General features: G+C 42.4%; 1 protein-coding gene across 4 annotated transcripts in view; it reads left to right on the top strand.

Annotated features, from left to right (window-relative positions):
- Positions 1–14,989, top strand: part of eif2d (eukaryotic translation initiation factor 2D) — a 41,795-nt gene that overhangs the window by 12,017 nt on the left and 14,789 nt on the right. For all 4 annotated transcript variants that reach the window (XR_015081691.1, XM_086011244.1, XM_086011245.1 and 1 more), the window contains 7 exons: positions 3,603–3,693; positions 4,199–4,306; positions 7,411–7,775; positions 8,954–9,071; positions 9,809–9,854; positions 12,312–12,415; positions 14,688–14,840. Coding sequence is in view for 3 of the 4 variants with exons in the window: in XM_086011244.1 (XP_085867370.1) it covers positions 3,603–3,693; positions 4,199–4,306; positions 7,411–7,775; positions 8,954–9,071; positions 9,809–9,854; positions 12,312–12,415; positions 14,688–14,840 (985 nt within the window). In the remaining variant the exon portion in view is untranslated. The remainder of the gene's footprint in view (positions 1–3,602; positions 3,694–4,198; positions 4,307–7,410; positions 7,776–8,953; positions 9,072–9,808; positions 9,855–12,311; positions 12,416–14,687; positions 14,841–14,989) is intronic.

The raw sequence follows: 14,989 nt of genomic DNA, 5'->3' as shown, positions 1-14,989 counted from the left end.
GGTCTTGTTCCAAAAACCATGTACTCCATTTGTTTTCTCTGCACTATACAAAGGAAAGTCTCCACCTGATGAACTGAACTAGAAGTAACGTCATACTCATTGACGAAAGGCCATTGACCTGAAACATTGGACTGGATTTTCTCAGCGGTGTTGGGATCATGGCGGGAGAGCTGTTTGCCGGGTTCCGGTCCCGCTCCCGACTGCAGCCGCTCCATTAAAGGGATTTTCCCTTGATTGGCCTTGTTAAGCCCGCTCTGCGGGCTTCCCGGCTAATTAACAGGAAGCGGGTCTGATAACGTCATTTGATGACACGTTATCAGCCGGTTTCCTTAAAGGGACCACGGCCACATGGAGTTTGACAGTTGTTCTGTCAGTGTTTGATAGCATTGAGATGCTGCAAACACTGACAAACACTGCGCAAAGGTGGACGGTTGCACCCAGGCTCTCCAATGACTCCCTCCATATGCTTATGGAGGGAGTCACTGCACGCAGGGAGGTTCTCTTCCCATCCAAGGGCGGAAGAAACCTCCCCAGGGCACCAACGCAGCCTGGTTGCACATTGCACTGGAGGGCAGAAGCAGGGATGTCATCAGGAGTCCCTGGCTGCAGTGGCACCAACCTTTCAATGATCTCAGTAGATCACGAAACATTACTGCAAAGCCATACTCAAACTCACCCTGCTGTGCCACTCATCACATCCCCATATCCTTCTCTTGCACATCCTCACTCACACCAACTTACCTTGCACCTCCACCCATCTCTCTCTATCTACATTATCACTTCCCCATCTCACTAGCCACCCCTCACACTCCCCCTCATTCTACTGCTAGCATACCAACTAACAACACACAAGGGTGGGCGCTTGAGCGGTTTAGCCAATATCCAAGTGAAGTTTCTGTTAATGTGTTGTCATACAGTGAAATCTATATTTTCAACACTGCCCCTTATTGGACAGATCTGTGCACACCTTGAGAAGTGTCTTACTGAGTTCCAGTGATAGTTCAGACATAACTTCCCCGCCCACCCCCCCCCCCCCCACTATAGTGATGATTGCGCATGGAATGGCTTGGACATTAAAGGGATGCTTCACGGTGCTGGTGTGGGATGGTGTCAACCTGGTGCATCATGTGGCAGCCAGGGTTTTCAGCATCAAGTGAAGTAAATCTGGCCATGGTGATGCCATCGCTGGCCTCCCGGGCAGCAATGTTGTCAGGGGCTGATGCCCTGTGTCCTGTGCAACATCAGGTGATGGCGAAGAAGGTTGGTGTTGTAGTTGGTGCTGCTGGTGTGCCTGGTGATGTTGGTGTTGGGGCTGAACGTGGAAGGATTCAGAGGACCAAGGTGAGATAGTTTCTAGGGCACCAATGTTGCTGCAATAGATGGCAGCTGCAGGCGAGATGACAGAAGTGATCTGTCATTGGTGAGATTGTTCCAATGAGGTGGCACTGGACATACAGTTGGCTCTAAACACTTGTAAGCTAAAGAAATCTCTATGTCTTACAAATGCAGTAACCAACAGTTTCTGCGCTCTGAAACTGACCATCTGCAACATGGCATCCTTTACACCACTTCTGCAGCTGTCAGCTTTTCAGAAACATCAGAACAGACTCAACACACGCCAGGGTGAGCTGGCGTGTTCCCCGAGCAGTGGGTAACCCGTGGGGGAGCACGTAAAATTGCAAGGGAGCCTCAAAATACCATTAAATTGGCTCTTGCCAAGCCATTTAATGAGCTCAATTGTCTCCCCCGCTGCTTGGTGTCGGGTCAGTTCTGCGCTGACAGACCCGACACCTGGGAGACTCGTGTGGAGGTGGGTTGATAGCGGGTTTCCTACCCGCTGTCAATCTTTTCTATTTTGACAGCGGACCCCCCTCCAAACCCCCCCTCTGAGCGCCGGCAACATCCAGCCCGTTAACTCTGTCTCTCGCTCCACAGATGCTGCCTGACCTGCTGAGTATTCCCAGCATTTTCTGTTTTTCTGTCTTACTCATTGAGATGGGCAGATTTGTGTATCATCTGCCCTCTCCTCTTGCCTCCCCCCACCCTCCACTCCAGGATTCTGAACCTGGGACTTCTGAACTAAATCAGCCACCCCTTTGGCAATGTTATTGGATTACCAAGAAAGTACCATTTTTATAATAGAGCACTTGCCCTATAATACTAAAGGAATATCAGGTGGGGCGTATAACGGGCAACCGATCCAACATCGCCAGTTTTAAGCCCCCATCAAAGTTGTAGTTCTGCCCATAGTGCCCACAATCTCTTGTGAAGTCTCCAGCCCCAGGACAATCCAATACAGCTTCCCGTGGGAAGAAGCATACATTGTCATTTCTAACTTTCAAAAAACAAATTCAATCGCTAGGGAGAGCGTGTGCAAGACTGTAATTTAATGATGTGTCAAGATGATGTTTATAAAATCTACTTTGCTTTTGAGGTTTAGGGCATCATCTGAACTCGCCAGTTAGATTATACTGTGGTGGTTCTGTCCTAGAAATAATTTTAATTTCAGTTTTGTATCTTATTATTTCATATTTTAGGTACAGACTTGATTTTAGTCTAGACTTTTGCTGCCATGTTTTAGTTTTTGCCAAAAAGTTTAGTCAAAAATTAAGCTTTTGCTTTCTGTATTTTTGTTCCTGTTTTTTCAGGATTTATTTTCAAAATATTTGTTTTATAAATTGTTATTTCTCTCACAAGGCCACAAACATTGAGAAACTGTTGGTTGAATGACGGCTAAGACTTTATTCACCTGTTTCAATTTCCAACACCTGTTCCCAAAGTTGTGACCACTGGACAGTGTTGTTGTAGCCATAGGAACATGAGGAGACAAACAGCGTGCTAGCCCCTCGACCATTTGATCCCGTCTGGCATCTAACAGTACCTCGAATCTCCTTAATATCTTTGATTGCCTGATTGATCATTCAAGTAAAGAATTTTTTTCCTAAGATCTATTTTAAATCTACTATTCACAAATCATATTTAAGTTTACGACCACTTGTTCAATGGGTTGGACTGACATTAATATCCTGGGTTTACCTTACCTATGCCATTTGAAACTTTATATAAAATTAGCTAGCTTGTCCATGAACTTGCTCACTAGACTGTCGAGATTAAGCTTCTCTGAGTTCATCTCCTTTTGTACTCGGGATCATTCTTGTTGCTGTTCGCTCCTCCGATGCATGAACATGCCTTTTGAAATCTGTTAACCAGAACTGCACAGTGTTCCGCTGGAAGTCTGACCAGTACATCATAGAGCCGCAGCATAATCTCTGGAGACCTATACTGTAGTGTACTGGTTATGTAATCATTTTAGCTTTAGTCTTGCTTTAGTTATAATCTTCATTAAAAAAAAGTGCTACATTTTAATCTTCATTGTTTAAAATAAATTATAATAACCATTTCCTCTACACGTCAGTCTACATGCCTGAATCCTTGGTATCCATTATTCTATTGCTCGTGTAATTAAAGTTTTCTACATTTGATCATAATATGATTGATTATTATAAGTTGTAGATTAAATACAACAAAACGGTCTCTAATGAAAAATTATCTGCTACTTGAACATTTGGATTCATTGTGTCATGAATTTTTTGATGTTGCAGATCTTATGTTGCCTGGAGTGGTTGTGCCACCTTCTGGTCTTCCTGAGGTACTGCAGGGAGATCTTTGTGCCATTAACCTTGTTGGAAGCAGGTATAGTACTCGCATCACTACATTTAGAGGTCCAATTTTTATCCCTTTTGTGAGGTCTAACCTTTTGACACATTTGTTTCCTTAGCCAGTACAGTAGGGCAGTCTGTGCTATGCAACCCACGTAAAATCATAGAAAGTTAAAAGGTTATAGCACAAAAGGTGGCCATTTGGCCCATTGTGTTTGTTTGCCTTGTATTCTTTGCCTGGTATTCTTTCTGCTCTATGAAAGGCTGCTAGTTGATGTACGTCTGTGGAGTCACTACAGACAAATAGAATGAAGGTCACCTCTTACCAATGCTATTAAGTGTCCTAAAGCAAAGTAAATCGCAACAGTTCAGTCCAGAGTCTACAAGGTAGATCCACCGGTACAACTACTTTAAAAAAAAACAGATGCACAAGTTTTTAGCAGCAACTTGAGAGGCTAGGAAGATCCACACAATCCTATTTATCTTTAAAATAAAAATGGTGTTTCTTTATGTTATCCCTTTTGTTCAATGTATTGCAGAGCTCCAGTGGCAATAGGCTTGGTCACTATGCCAACAACAGAGATGCTTGCAGCTGGCATGAAAGGAAAGGGCATCACCACCCTCCATACATATCTGGATCAGTTATGGTAAGAATGGGGAGTACTTGATTCGTATTCGTAAATTTTACGTGGGCGCAAAAAAATCGATTCAAAATATGACAATGTATTTGAAGCATTTTAACTGCAATCATCAGTTATTGTATCTTTAGCTCACTTACTGTTCATTACATTCAATTACATACCACTGGTACATTGTATTGGTATAGCAACATGATGTACCACAAGTTGCCGTGCCGGCAAAACCTCTTAACTCTTGGCTTGTTGAAAGATTAAAATCAAGTTACTAAACCTCTTGGAAGCTGAGGTCGCACTAACTCTGAATACGTGATGTACTCGGGATATAATTTTTCTCCTTTACCCGCCATAGAACTATCACCTGACAAGCAGATTGCAGTGTGAGTAGCACAGAAATATTTCTAAACACTTAACTTCAACAAACTTTTTTTTATTTTTCTGAATCTTAAAAACAGAACGTATTTGCACAATTTGCTGGGGTTGATTTCTGTTGAATTCAAGAACAAGTAAATCCAGTCGTATAGCTTTAAGGGATTATAGTACCCACTTATTTTATGTATATGGTTTTGTAGTCCATACCATTGTTCTTTTATACATGCTAATAATTAAATTAGTACTGGATTTTATCTACTATAAGTACCATATAAATAATTTGTCTTTTAGTCTTCAGTTCTGATGAAAGGTATTGCCTGGTATTTTTGATCTTTTCTTCCCCTCACAGAGAGGGTTTTAGGATTGAGTTACGTTTTGGGGGTTGTATTTTAAAACAAAGTGAATTTCCACAGGCTTAATTCGAGAGGCTGCTGGCAGTACCCCCTATTTTCACAAGCCTTTTATCATTATTATTATTATACCTATAGAAAGCCTTTTGATTGTCCTTTATAAGTTTTGTTCATTTTCTAACCTAGTAGCTCTTGGCTTTCTAACCTTTTTTGTAGCTTTCCTATAGTTTTTATATTTGTCCTGACTTGCATTTATTATCTGCTCTGTAATTAAAAAAAAAAATCTAATTAACAAAGGATAGTAAAAATCTGGACCTTGTTCCCCAAGGGTTGTAAATGCTGAGTCAATTGAAATTTTCAAGACTGCGATTGATAGATTTTTGATAAGTAAGGGTATTAAGAAATATGGAAAAAAGGTGGGTAAATGGAGTTGAGGTAAAGATCAACAATGATCAAATTGAATGGTGAAACAGGCTCGAGGGGATGAATGGCCTACTCCTGTTCCTATGCATGCTGCACAGTACAGCTGTGGGCAGAGACATATGCCTATTTGTGAAAGGTAAGCTGAAACAAGTCATCGCAGTGAAAGCGGACGTGAACAATGGGGGGAGGGTGCAAAAGTGTGGTATAAGCAAACAGGAGCGAGAAAAAGGAAAAGCAAGAACAAATCGGAGCAAGGAAGGCGGAGATGGTGGGAATGAAGTAATGGAATAGGTAGCAATGATCTAGGTGCAAGTGGAGGGTAGAGACCAGGAGAGAAACTCTTGCAGAGGCTATCTCTGACTCTGCATCGACAGGGATGGATTGTTGTGGGAGTTTAAACTGCTTATGTTATAAAATAGTGCATCCTCCAACTTGTCACCAGTAACACTATGGGAGATCCACTGCTGAATTCAGTTACCAAGCTCCACTCCATGTTCTTTCTTTCTAATGTGATCATCAGTTTGGGTTCTTATAGATTTGATATTTGCCTTTTTTCCCCACTAACTGTACTGTCTATGTTACTGTCCATGTCTAATATATAAGATCCATGTTCAGGTGACTCGCACAGTGAATTCTTGATCTCAACTGGGTTGATTGGGTGAAGTAGCCGAAGGAAACGGTGTGCTTCCCCCCAGCTATCCCAGAGAGGAGAGGGAGAGAGAATCAAATTTCAAACCCATCCATTTACCCTTGGGCATGCCATGGCAGCTGGTTCAAGATAGAATCATAGCAATTTAGGGCACAGAAGGAGGCCATTCGGCCCATCGTGTCTGTGCCAGCCGAAAAATGCTATCCAGCCTAATCCCACTTTCCAGCTCTTGGTCCGTAGCCCTGTAGGTTATGGCACTTCAAGTGCATATCCAAGTACTTTTAAAATGTGATGAGGGTTTCTGCCTCTACCACCCTTTCAGGCAGTGAGTTCCAGACCCCCACCACCCTCTGGGTGAATTTTGTTTTTTCTTAACTCCCCTCTACTCCTACCAGTTACTTTAAATCTATGCCCCCTGGTTATTGACCCTTCTGCTAAGGGAAATAGGTCCTTCTTATCCACTCTATTTAGGCCCCTCATAATTTTATACTCCTCAATTAAGTCTCCCCTCAGCCTCCTCTGTTCCAAAGAAAATAACCCCAGCCTATCCAATCTTTCCTAATAGCTAAAATTCTCCAGTCCTGGCAACATCCTCATAAATCTGCTCTGTACCCTCTCTAGTGCAATCACATCTTTCCTGTAATGTGGTGACCAGAACTGTACACAGTATTCTAGCTGTGGTCTAACCTAGTGTTTTATACAGTTCAAGTATAACCCCCCTGCTCTTATATTCTGTGCCTCGGCTAATGAAGGATGGTATCCCGTATGACTTCTTAACCACCTTATCTACCTGTCCTGCTACCTTCAAGGATCTGTGGACACGCACTCCAAGGTCCCTCTGTTCCTCTACACTTCTCAGTATCCTACCATTTATTGTATATTCCCTTGCCTTGTTATCCCTCCCCAAATGCATTACCTCACACTTCTCCGATTAAATTCCATTTGCCACTTTTCTGCCCACCTGACCAGTCCATTGATATCTTCCTGCCGTCTACAGTTTTCTTCCTCACTATCAACCACACGGCCGATTTTTGAATCATCTGCAAACTTCTTAATCATGCCCCTCTACATTAAGGTTGAAATCATTGATATATACCACAAAATGCGAGGGGCCTAGTACTGAGCCCTGCAGAACCCCACATGAAACAGCCTTTCAGTCACAAAAACACACATCGACCATTACCCCTTGCTTCCTGCCACTGAACCAATTTTGGATCTCTGATGTCTACTTTCCATTTAACTGGAGGAGAGGGTGCCATTTGAAAGAGGAAGAGAGAGAAAATGCTTTTATTTAATCAATTAAATTATTTGTTCTTTTTAAGGGCATTTGGAGAAAAGACTAACCCACCTGTGATTGCTCACAAGCACTGTGACCCTGGGGAAATTGGAGATCAGATGGAGCAGGATGAGGAAGAAGAAGAAGAGGAAGGAGAAGAGAAGGAGGAAGAAGTGATCATTGATGCAGTTAGTAATGAGAATGTGACTGCAGTGCTGGACAGTACAGAGAGTGATCTACCAGACATAGACAATCTTTGTTTGAATGTGGAAACTGAATCAGAGCCTGTATCCTCAGCAACAGGTCAAGTCAATGACAGTGAGGCTCATGCCTTAGAGATTGTTGACCAGAAAGAAATGATAGAAGACACTGGGGATCACCAGGACACTGCAGAAACCAAGACCATACAGGGTACGAAGGGCTTAAGATAAAAAATACAATTACCCAGGGATGGCTTCACCAAACACTGCTGTCACATTCTAGAAGAAGCCATGATGGGGAAACTATACCTGGTTTAGGGTTTTAAGTAGATGGAAGTGCGGAATCTGATGCCTCAAATACCAATTAAAAACCCCGGAATCCCATGTAACCAGAATTTGACGTACTAATTCTTTCAGTGAATTTTTTTGTAAATATCGAATCATTTTAATTAAGCAATGATAACAGCACAGTGAAGTAGGAAAGTAATGATTAAAAAAAAAAACTATCAAATAATTTTGTTAACCAACTCTGAATGAGAATAACCGTAAACTGAACTCCGAGGCCAATTTTCCTTTACGGCGGTTGCATTTATTTAAAAGGTCAGCGGCTCCTCTCTGCGTTTCTGGTCCATAATGAAAGGTACACAGTTGGTCATTTTCAAAGAAATCCTTTTGTTCCAGTAAAACAAACTTTGCAGTGGTCACAATGTAGCTTTGCATCCTAACCTTTCAAAATGTTTTATATTGTGAAAAGAAACATATCTTTTACAAGCTGCAAAGGCAGTTAAAGCGTTAATACTTTAATGATTACAGCCTACTTACAATTTACTCACTATTTAATGCAAAAAAAGTCTGATTTATCCAATAATTTGAATTAAGCAAACAACACAGAAAAGTAGGAATTAAAAAGATTGATGAGGTAATGTGAATTAAACAACATTGACGTGAGTAGATTGTACTGCAGCATTTGGCTCAGAAAATCAACCTATAAGAAGTTTTGTTGTAAGTCGCAAGTAAATTTGAAAGCTTGAAAAAGAATTTCAGTATTATAAATGGTTAAAATAAGTAAATCGACAGAATAAAATACCATTAAAAAAAAAAAAATCTTAAGATGTTCTAAAGCTTAATGGACAGAAGGTTGCTGCAAGTAATAGAAGCTAAAATGGCTTCTGTAGTAATGTACCCATTAAACACTGAGCACATTGCCTATTGACGTTTTGTGCATTCAGTTTAATTCCTCTCTGAACCTCGGCAGCTGGTGGCACTTGCAGTTAACTGACCTGTCAGGTCAATTTAGTAGCAGATCAGTATCCAGGTGGGTCCTGTAATGAACAGTTGTATTTTCTGTCAGCAAAAATAGCTTTATTTTCTCCCTCCTATTTTTTACAGAGCAGATGGATGAGCTTCTTCTACAGTGTTTCCTTCACGCTTTGAAATTTAAGGTGAAGAAAGCAGACCTGCCACTGCTTACCAGCACCTTCCTCAAGATTCACATGTATCCCTGTTGGTAAGTGTAGTATTCAATTGCAATAGGATGCTTGTTCATTGCTAAACATCTTTTTGGGAGGTGAGGTGGTACTGTACTTCTATTGAAGCTGCTACTCCACATCTTTTGCGGATTAGTGAAGGACTTATTTACAAAGACTCAGATTAGCTATTGCTTTATAACTAGCCAATTTTTCTTTAACTGAGGACCCAATTTAATTAGCAATTTTGGGCGATGGGTCGAAGAAAAAAATGATAGGAATGGAGATCTTGCCTCATTATTACTGTACTCCTGGATGCTTCTGCTAGTGTTAATAGACTAGGAAGAGAGAAACCCAGCGAGAAATTAGACATCCATATTCTGGTACTCATTTTTGAGAAATGAGTAAGACTGCCTTCATTTCTAAGTTGATTCATATCCATATTGGGACTGAACTCCCCTCCAACATGTTAAAGAAAAAAATTACTGAAACCCTTGCCTCATGACCAGGCTAAGTGCCCACTTATAAACTTGAGCTATGATAGAAAATAGTCATTCCAGGAATATAGCTCGCGGAAGTATCAAATGTGTGTGCACAGTACAGAATAATTTTCCCGATAAAAGATACTTTTTGTCAAATTTTTTTTCCGTTTAAAAAATGGGGCCCCATTGGCTTATGAGAAGCCCATGTTTGTCCATGACTATGTTATTCACTAAAATCCCAAACCATATCTTTATGCGGAATTATTTTTTTTGTGCTCTGTTTTCTTCTTGCATAGCCCTGAAGGCAGACAATTAGACATCAAAAAATCAAGCTATAAGAAGGTAGGTTAATGCACAGAGTTGTTTCATACATCAACTCCAAATGGGAAATGTTACAAATGCTTCATAGAATCATAGAAATTACCCCACGAAAGGAGGCCATTTGGTCCATTGCACCTGTGCCGGTGGGTATCTGTTCAACGGGACCCGTCTACTCGAATCACATTGCCTTGTGTTGTCCCATATCCTTCAATATTTCTTTCTAAATACTTACCCACTTTTCTTTTAAATGGTATAACCGCTACCTCAATTAACATTTATATTCCATATTCTAATAACCCTCTTATTAACTTCTAAAATCTTTTAACTCCTCTCATTCTTTGAATAAAACTCTGAATTTATGCCCTTTGCCAACCATTGGAAACAATCCTTCACTAGTTATCCTCTCAAAAGCTTTCATAATTTTGAAAACTACTATTAGATGCTCCTTTACCCTTCTCTGTTTCAGTGTAGAAAGATTCAATTTTTCAAGCCTTTTTCATAAATATAGGGGGAGAAATTGGGTGAGTAGCGCCACCTGTTAGCGCCTAAAGAGGCAGTCAGTGGCTGTAGCGCCACTGGCTGCGTCTCCCGCGATATTCAGTAGGGGCGCTAATGGTGGCGTTAGGCATTTGCGCTGTGCTGCCACCGATGACGTCATCGGTGTGCGCAGCGCCCCATTCGTGCCCCGCCCACGATATTTGGTAGCGAACGCCGCCGTTGCGCCGCTCGCTACCTGCGCCCGGTTCACGGGGCCTTACTGTGCCGGCAGCGGCGCAAGTTAAGGTGGAGGAAAGCGGCCGCCTGCCAGCACCTCCGTCCCCGGCCTCCTAACCCACCCCCCCCCCCCCCCCCCCGCGGCATTGCCGGCTGTTTCCCGAGAGCCCGGCACTTCTCCTTGGTGCCGGGCTCATTTGCCGGCACTCGCGAGCGGGGATCGCGCTGTTGCAGGCACCTCCCCCTTAACAGTGGGAGGAAGACCTGCAGTACCGCAGCGTGCCGTGCCGCAGCATGTGGCGCTGCGGCACGTTGCGCTGCGATAATCAGTTTCAGTGCCCTAAGAGGGACGCGGAGCGCCTCGAGCATCGCCCCGTCTCCCTCGAGGGGCACTGAAACTGAATTTCTGGCGATCGGTATCACTCCGATTGCTGCGCTAAATCCTGCGCTCAGGCGACTTTTGCACCACTTTGGCGCCCCAACCCAATTTCTAGGCCATAATCTCTAATTCCAGGTTTCATACCACTGAATCCTTTCTGTAGCCTTTCCATGGTTCTCCTATTCTTCATATGAAGAGCACCCAGAGCTGCAATCTACTCAAACTGAGCTAACCAACATCTTGTGCAAATTCAATGTCACTTCCTTACTTTTGTATTCATTGCTCTTGTGTGTATATAAAACCCAGAATCTCATTTGCCCTTTTTAATCACCTTTCTTAGCTGCATTCCCATCCTTAGCGATGTATCCACTTCTCTAGATCTCTCCATTCTGTTAAGCAACTTGCTGTTTAGCTTTTACTTCCTTTCACTGTTCTTTTTCCAAAAATATCATCCTTCACATTCCTCTAGTTTAAACTGCATCGGCCACTTATTTGCCCACTCTGCTAACCTGTCTTGTGGCTCCTGCATTCTTCACAATTTTCCATGGCCCCTAATTTGTCATAATTTTAGTGTATATGTGAGCTTGGCCCAATGGTAACACTCTCGCCTCTGTGTCGTGGGTTCAGACCCCACCCTAGGGACTTGAGCACAAAATCTGAGCTGACACCTTAATACAGTACTGAGGGAGTACTGCATTGACGTTAAAACCTGTTTAGGTGGGCGAGCATTCATTTTCTTTTTACATATTATGAATAACAATCACTATCTCTCAAAAGGCCATCTGTAATGTAGAGACAGAATGATTTTTGTGATCTCTGTGAATGTTGTGTCAGCTCTTATTCCAACATAAGTTTAAAAGTAATCCAGTAGACTGGCTGGCCTTTTTTTTAACTTCAGTTTTAAAGTTGACATCAAATTGTCTGCAGTTAGATCACAGCTGGTGTGAGCGTACCTCTTCTGGGTGATCTTGCATCTTGTGCAGTGATGTTGATTTGGCTGCGGTCATACTGCAGTTTTTATGTTGCTGGGAAGCTGAAACTTTATAACGATGCAAAACATTCAGTATAATTACCCTCTGACAATAATTACACTCTGCTCTGAAACATTGGCTTCTTAACACGAGGCCTGAATACCACCATCATATTATAGTTGGACTACTCGGTGAGAACCCAGGGCTAGAATTTTGTTTCGGGCGGTGGCGCAAAGCGGGCAGTATCGGATCGGGCGCCCGTTATACGCAGCGCCCGATATTCAGTTCCAATGCAGGTTCCAGGCTCAAGTGTTTTAGGGCAGGGATTGAGTCGAATGCTCTGTATTTCTAGTATTATCGATTATTTGGTTTGCATGAGTTTTTGAAGTGATCTGTGGAAATCTTGCCCCTCAGCTCTCCAAGTTTCTCCAGTCCATGCAGCAGCGGCACATAGTGCAGGTGAGGGAACTCTCGAAAGGCGTCGAGAGCATTGCTGTTGTCAACTGGAAGCACACAGAGTATGTATGCAAAACAAAACCACTCCTCATCAGTGAGGAGCCCAAGTACTACTGTACCTGTACCAGTAAGAAGGTGTCTTAACTTTCAAAACTTTCTGGCTTCTAAATTTTGATTGCAGCACACGTGTAGTACGTGGAGCAGGTATACTGCAAACTCTGCTTTTACAGGAAACTTTTTTTATCCGGCACGGACGGGACCGACGTGGTGCCGGTTCATCAAAAATTCCGGATAACCGAACGCTATAGTAAAAGATAGGGAGCTGAGAGCTCCATATAAAGCAACAAACCCTGTTGCGCTTCAAAACAATGGCCACAAGTTCCAAGCGTCTCTGTAGCTTAGCAACAGCTGCAGCCACACCCTTGCACAGCAACACATGGAGGAAAGCAAGTAATAGAAGTTACCTGAACCTACTCCTGAATTTTGCCGGTTAACCGACATTTCCGGTTATTTAGGTGCCGGTTAATCGAAAGTTTCCTGTACTTCACTGTCATGGCGAGACAAAAATTGGGATGTGAGGAAATCACTTTTTGTTTTTCTTATTGAAAATCAGAATTTTTCAGCTGAGCAAAACTTGAACATAACAGCGGATTTTTATTTTTGGTTACAACAGGACCTGCTGGTACTTTTTAGGTGCATATCTTATGCATATTTCAAGTTTTTGCTGTCATAACATTAATCAACAAAAATGCAAAGAGTGACAGCGAGCTGATGCTCAGTGTCAAATGGCTGGCACATATTACAACACAAGTTATGGCTTTAAAAAAATATATATATAAACTGAGGTTTTGGAAGGGTTGTCATTTAAGTCTGATAAGATTATTATTATGTAATATGAGGAAATGTGGAAATATATAGTCCGTTTCTCCATCTTCCCTCTCCACACACATCCTCCTTGTCTGGATATCTTGGCAGATTTTCAGTTCAAGTATCTCTGGATTTACTGCCATTTTCAATTAGATTGAACACATTTTGTAATACAGGAAACTTTGTGTTATCCGGAGGCTAAATGTTCGGCAAGCTCGAGCCACCGGCAAAAATCAGGAGCCGTTTTGTTAGATTTTTTTTCTTCTCGTGGCTTTTTTTCCAACAGTCAGGCTCTGCAAAGTCTCTCTGAAGCTGTTGCTAAGCGACAGAGACGCTTCCAAGGTACGGGCCGACTGTTTAGAAGCTGTTGCTAAGCAGCAGTGTTTGTTGCCAGATACGGAAGCTCCGTATGCTTCAACATTAACGCTGGTTTGTCCGGCAGTTTTGAGGGAACGGCAACAGCTCGGTGCCGGATAGCACAAAGTTTCCTGGACACCTCAAGACCAAGCAGGGCACAGTATAATGTTGTTTGGCTATTATTAAAAATATAGATCAGTTTGCCAGATCAAAAGGAACTGATTCTATCAGGGGCTATTACCAAGAATTTCTTGTTTCACTTCATAGATGAGGATAAATTTCTTCTAAACCTCACATAATGTAGAACTCGCTGCCACAAGGAGTGGTTGAAGCAAACAACAGTGACACATTAAGGTGAAGCTTGATGCATACACGAGGGAGAAGGGAATCGAGGGGGCAGGGTAGGCAGAGGTAATTAGAGTGGGAGGAGGCTCGTGTGGAGTATAAACACCCACATAGACCAGTTGGACCGAATCGCCTGTTTCTGTGCTGTAAATTCTATGCAATTTAATTCTATATACAGGAAACTTTTTTTTATCCGGCACGGACGGGACCGACGTGGTGCCGGTTCATCAAAAATTCTGGATAACCGAACGCTATAGTAAAAGATAGGGAGAGCTGACAGCTCCGTATAAAGCAACAAACCCTGTTGCTTAGCAACAACTGTAGACCAATGGCCACAAGTTCCAAGCGTCTCTGTAGCTTAGCAACAGCTGCAGCCACACCATTGCACAGCAACAGATGGAAGAAGGCAAATACAATATGAAGTAAAACCTACTCCTGAATTTTGCCGGTTAACCGAGATTTCCGGTTATTTAGGTGCCGGTAAATCGAAAGTTTCCTGTAATGTAATATAAGGGGGACAAAAACAATAGATGGCAGCACAGTAGTTCTCTAAAACCACAACCAAACCTTCATTAACAGACATCACTGGCAATTCTGGTCGTGCACATTGAAACGGAAGAAGTGACATGCTTATAAAAGGACTAGTTCAATCTTGCCAGGAATCTTTCTCACTGGGGCAAAAAAAAAACACTTACTCATCAGAATAGCTGTTAAATGAAGTAGGCTGTGTGCCATTTAGAAATGTACTTACCTTTCTGCTTGCAGCCTGAAGTCCTTCAAAGTTCCTGAAACAGCCGCTGGTGAAGACGTGGTGAAGATTGACGGAGAGAGTGAGACGCTCTACCAACCACCTGAGATCAACTCCTTTTACCACGTTTCCAGTAAATTAACTCCCCTATTTGAGCATACAGGACTCAAGTAGGTATTGTTGAACTTTAGTACAATCTATCCCTATATGTATGAATAACCCTTTTTTCTAGAAATGCAAACTCCTTTATAAGAGCATGTCACACAGGGGCACTTTTATACTGTGAATGGCCCTGAGCAAAGAATGTGAATTTGTTAAG

The sequence above is a fragment of the Somniosus microcephalus genome, chromosome 18, assembly GCF_052327205.1.
Source record: "Somniosus microcephalus isolate GS21.2 chromosome 18, FLI_Smic_1.0, whole genome shotgun sequence".
Lineage (NCBI taxonomy): Eukaryota > Metazoa > Chordata > Chondrichthyes > Squaliformes > Somniosidae > Somniosus > Somniosus microcephalus.
This window is presented reverse-complemented; position numbering and strand designations above follow the sequence as displayed.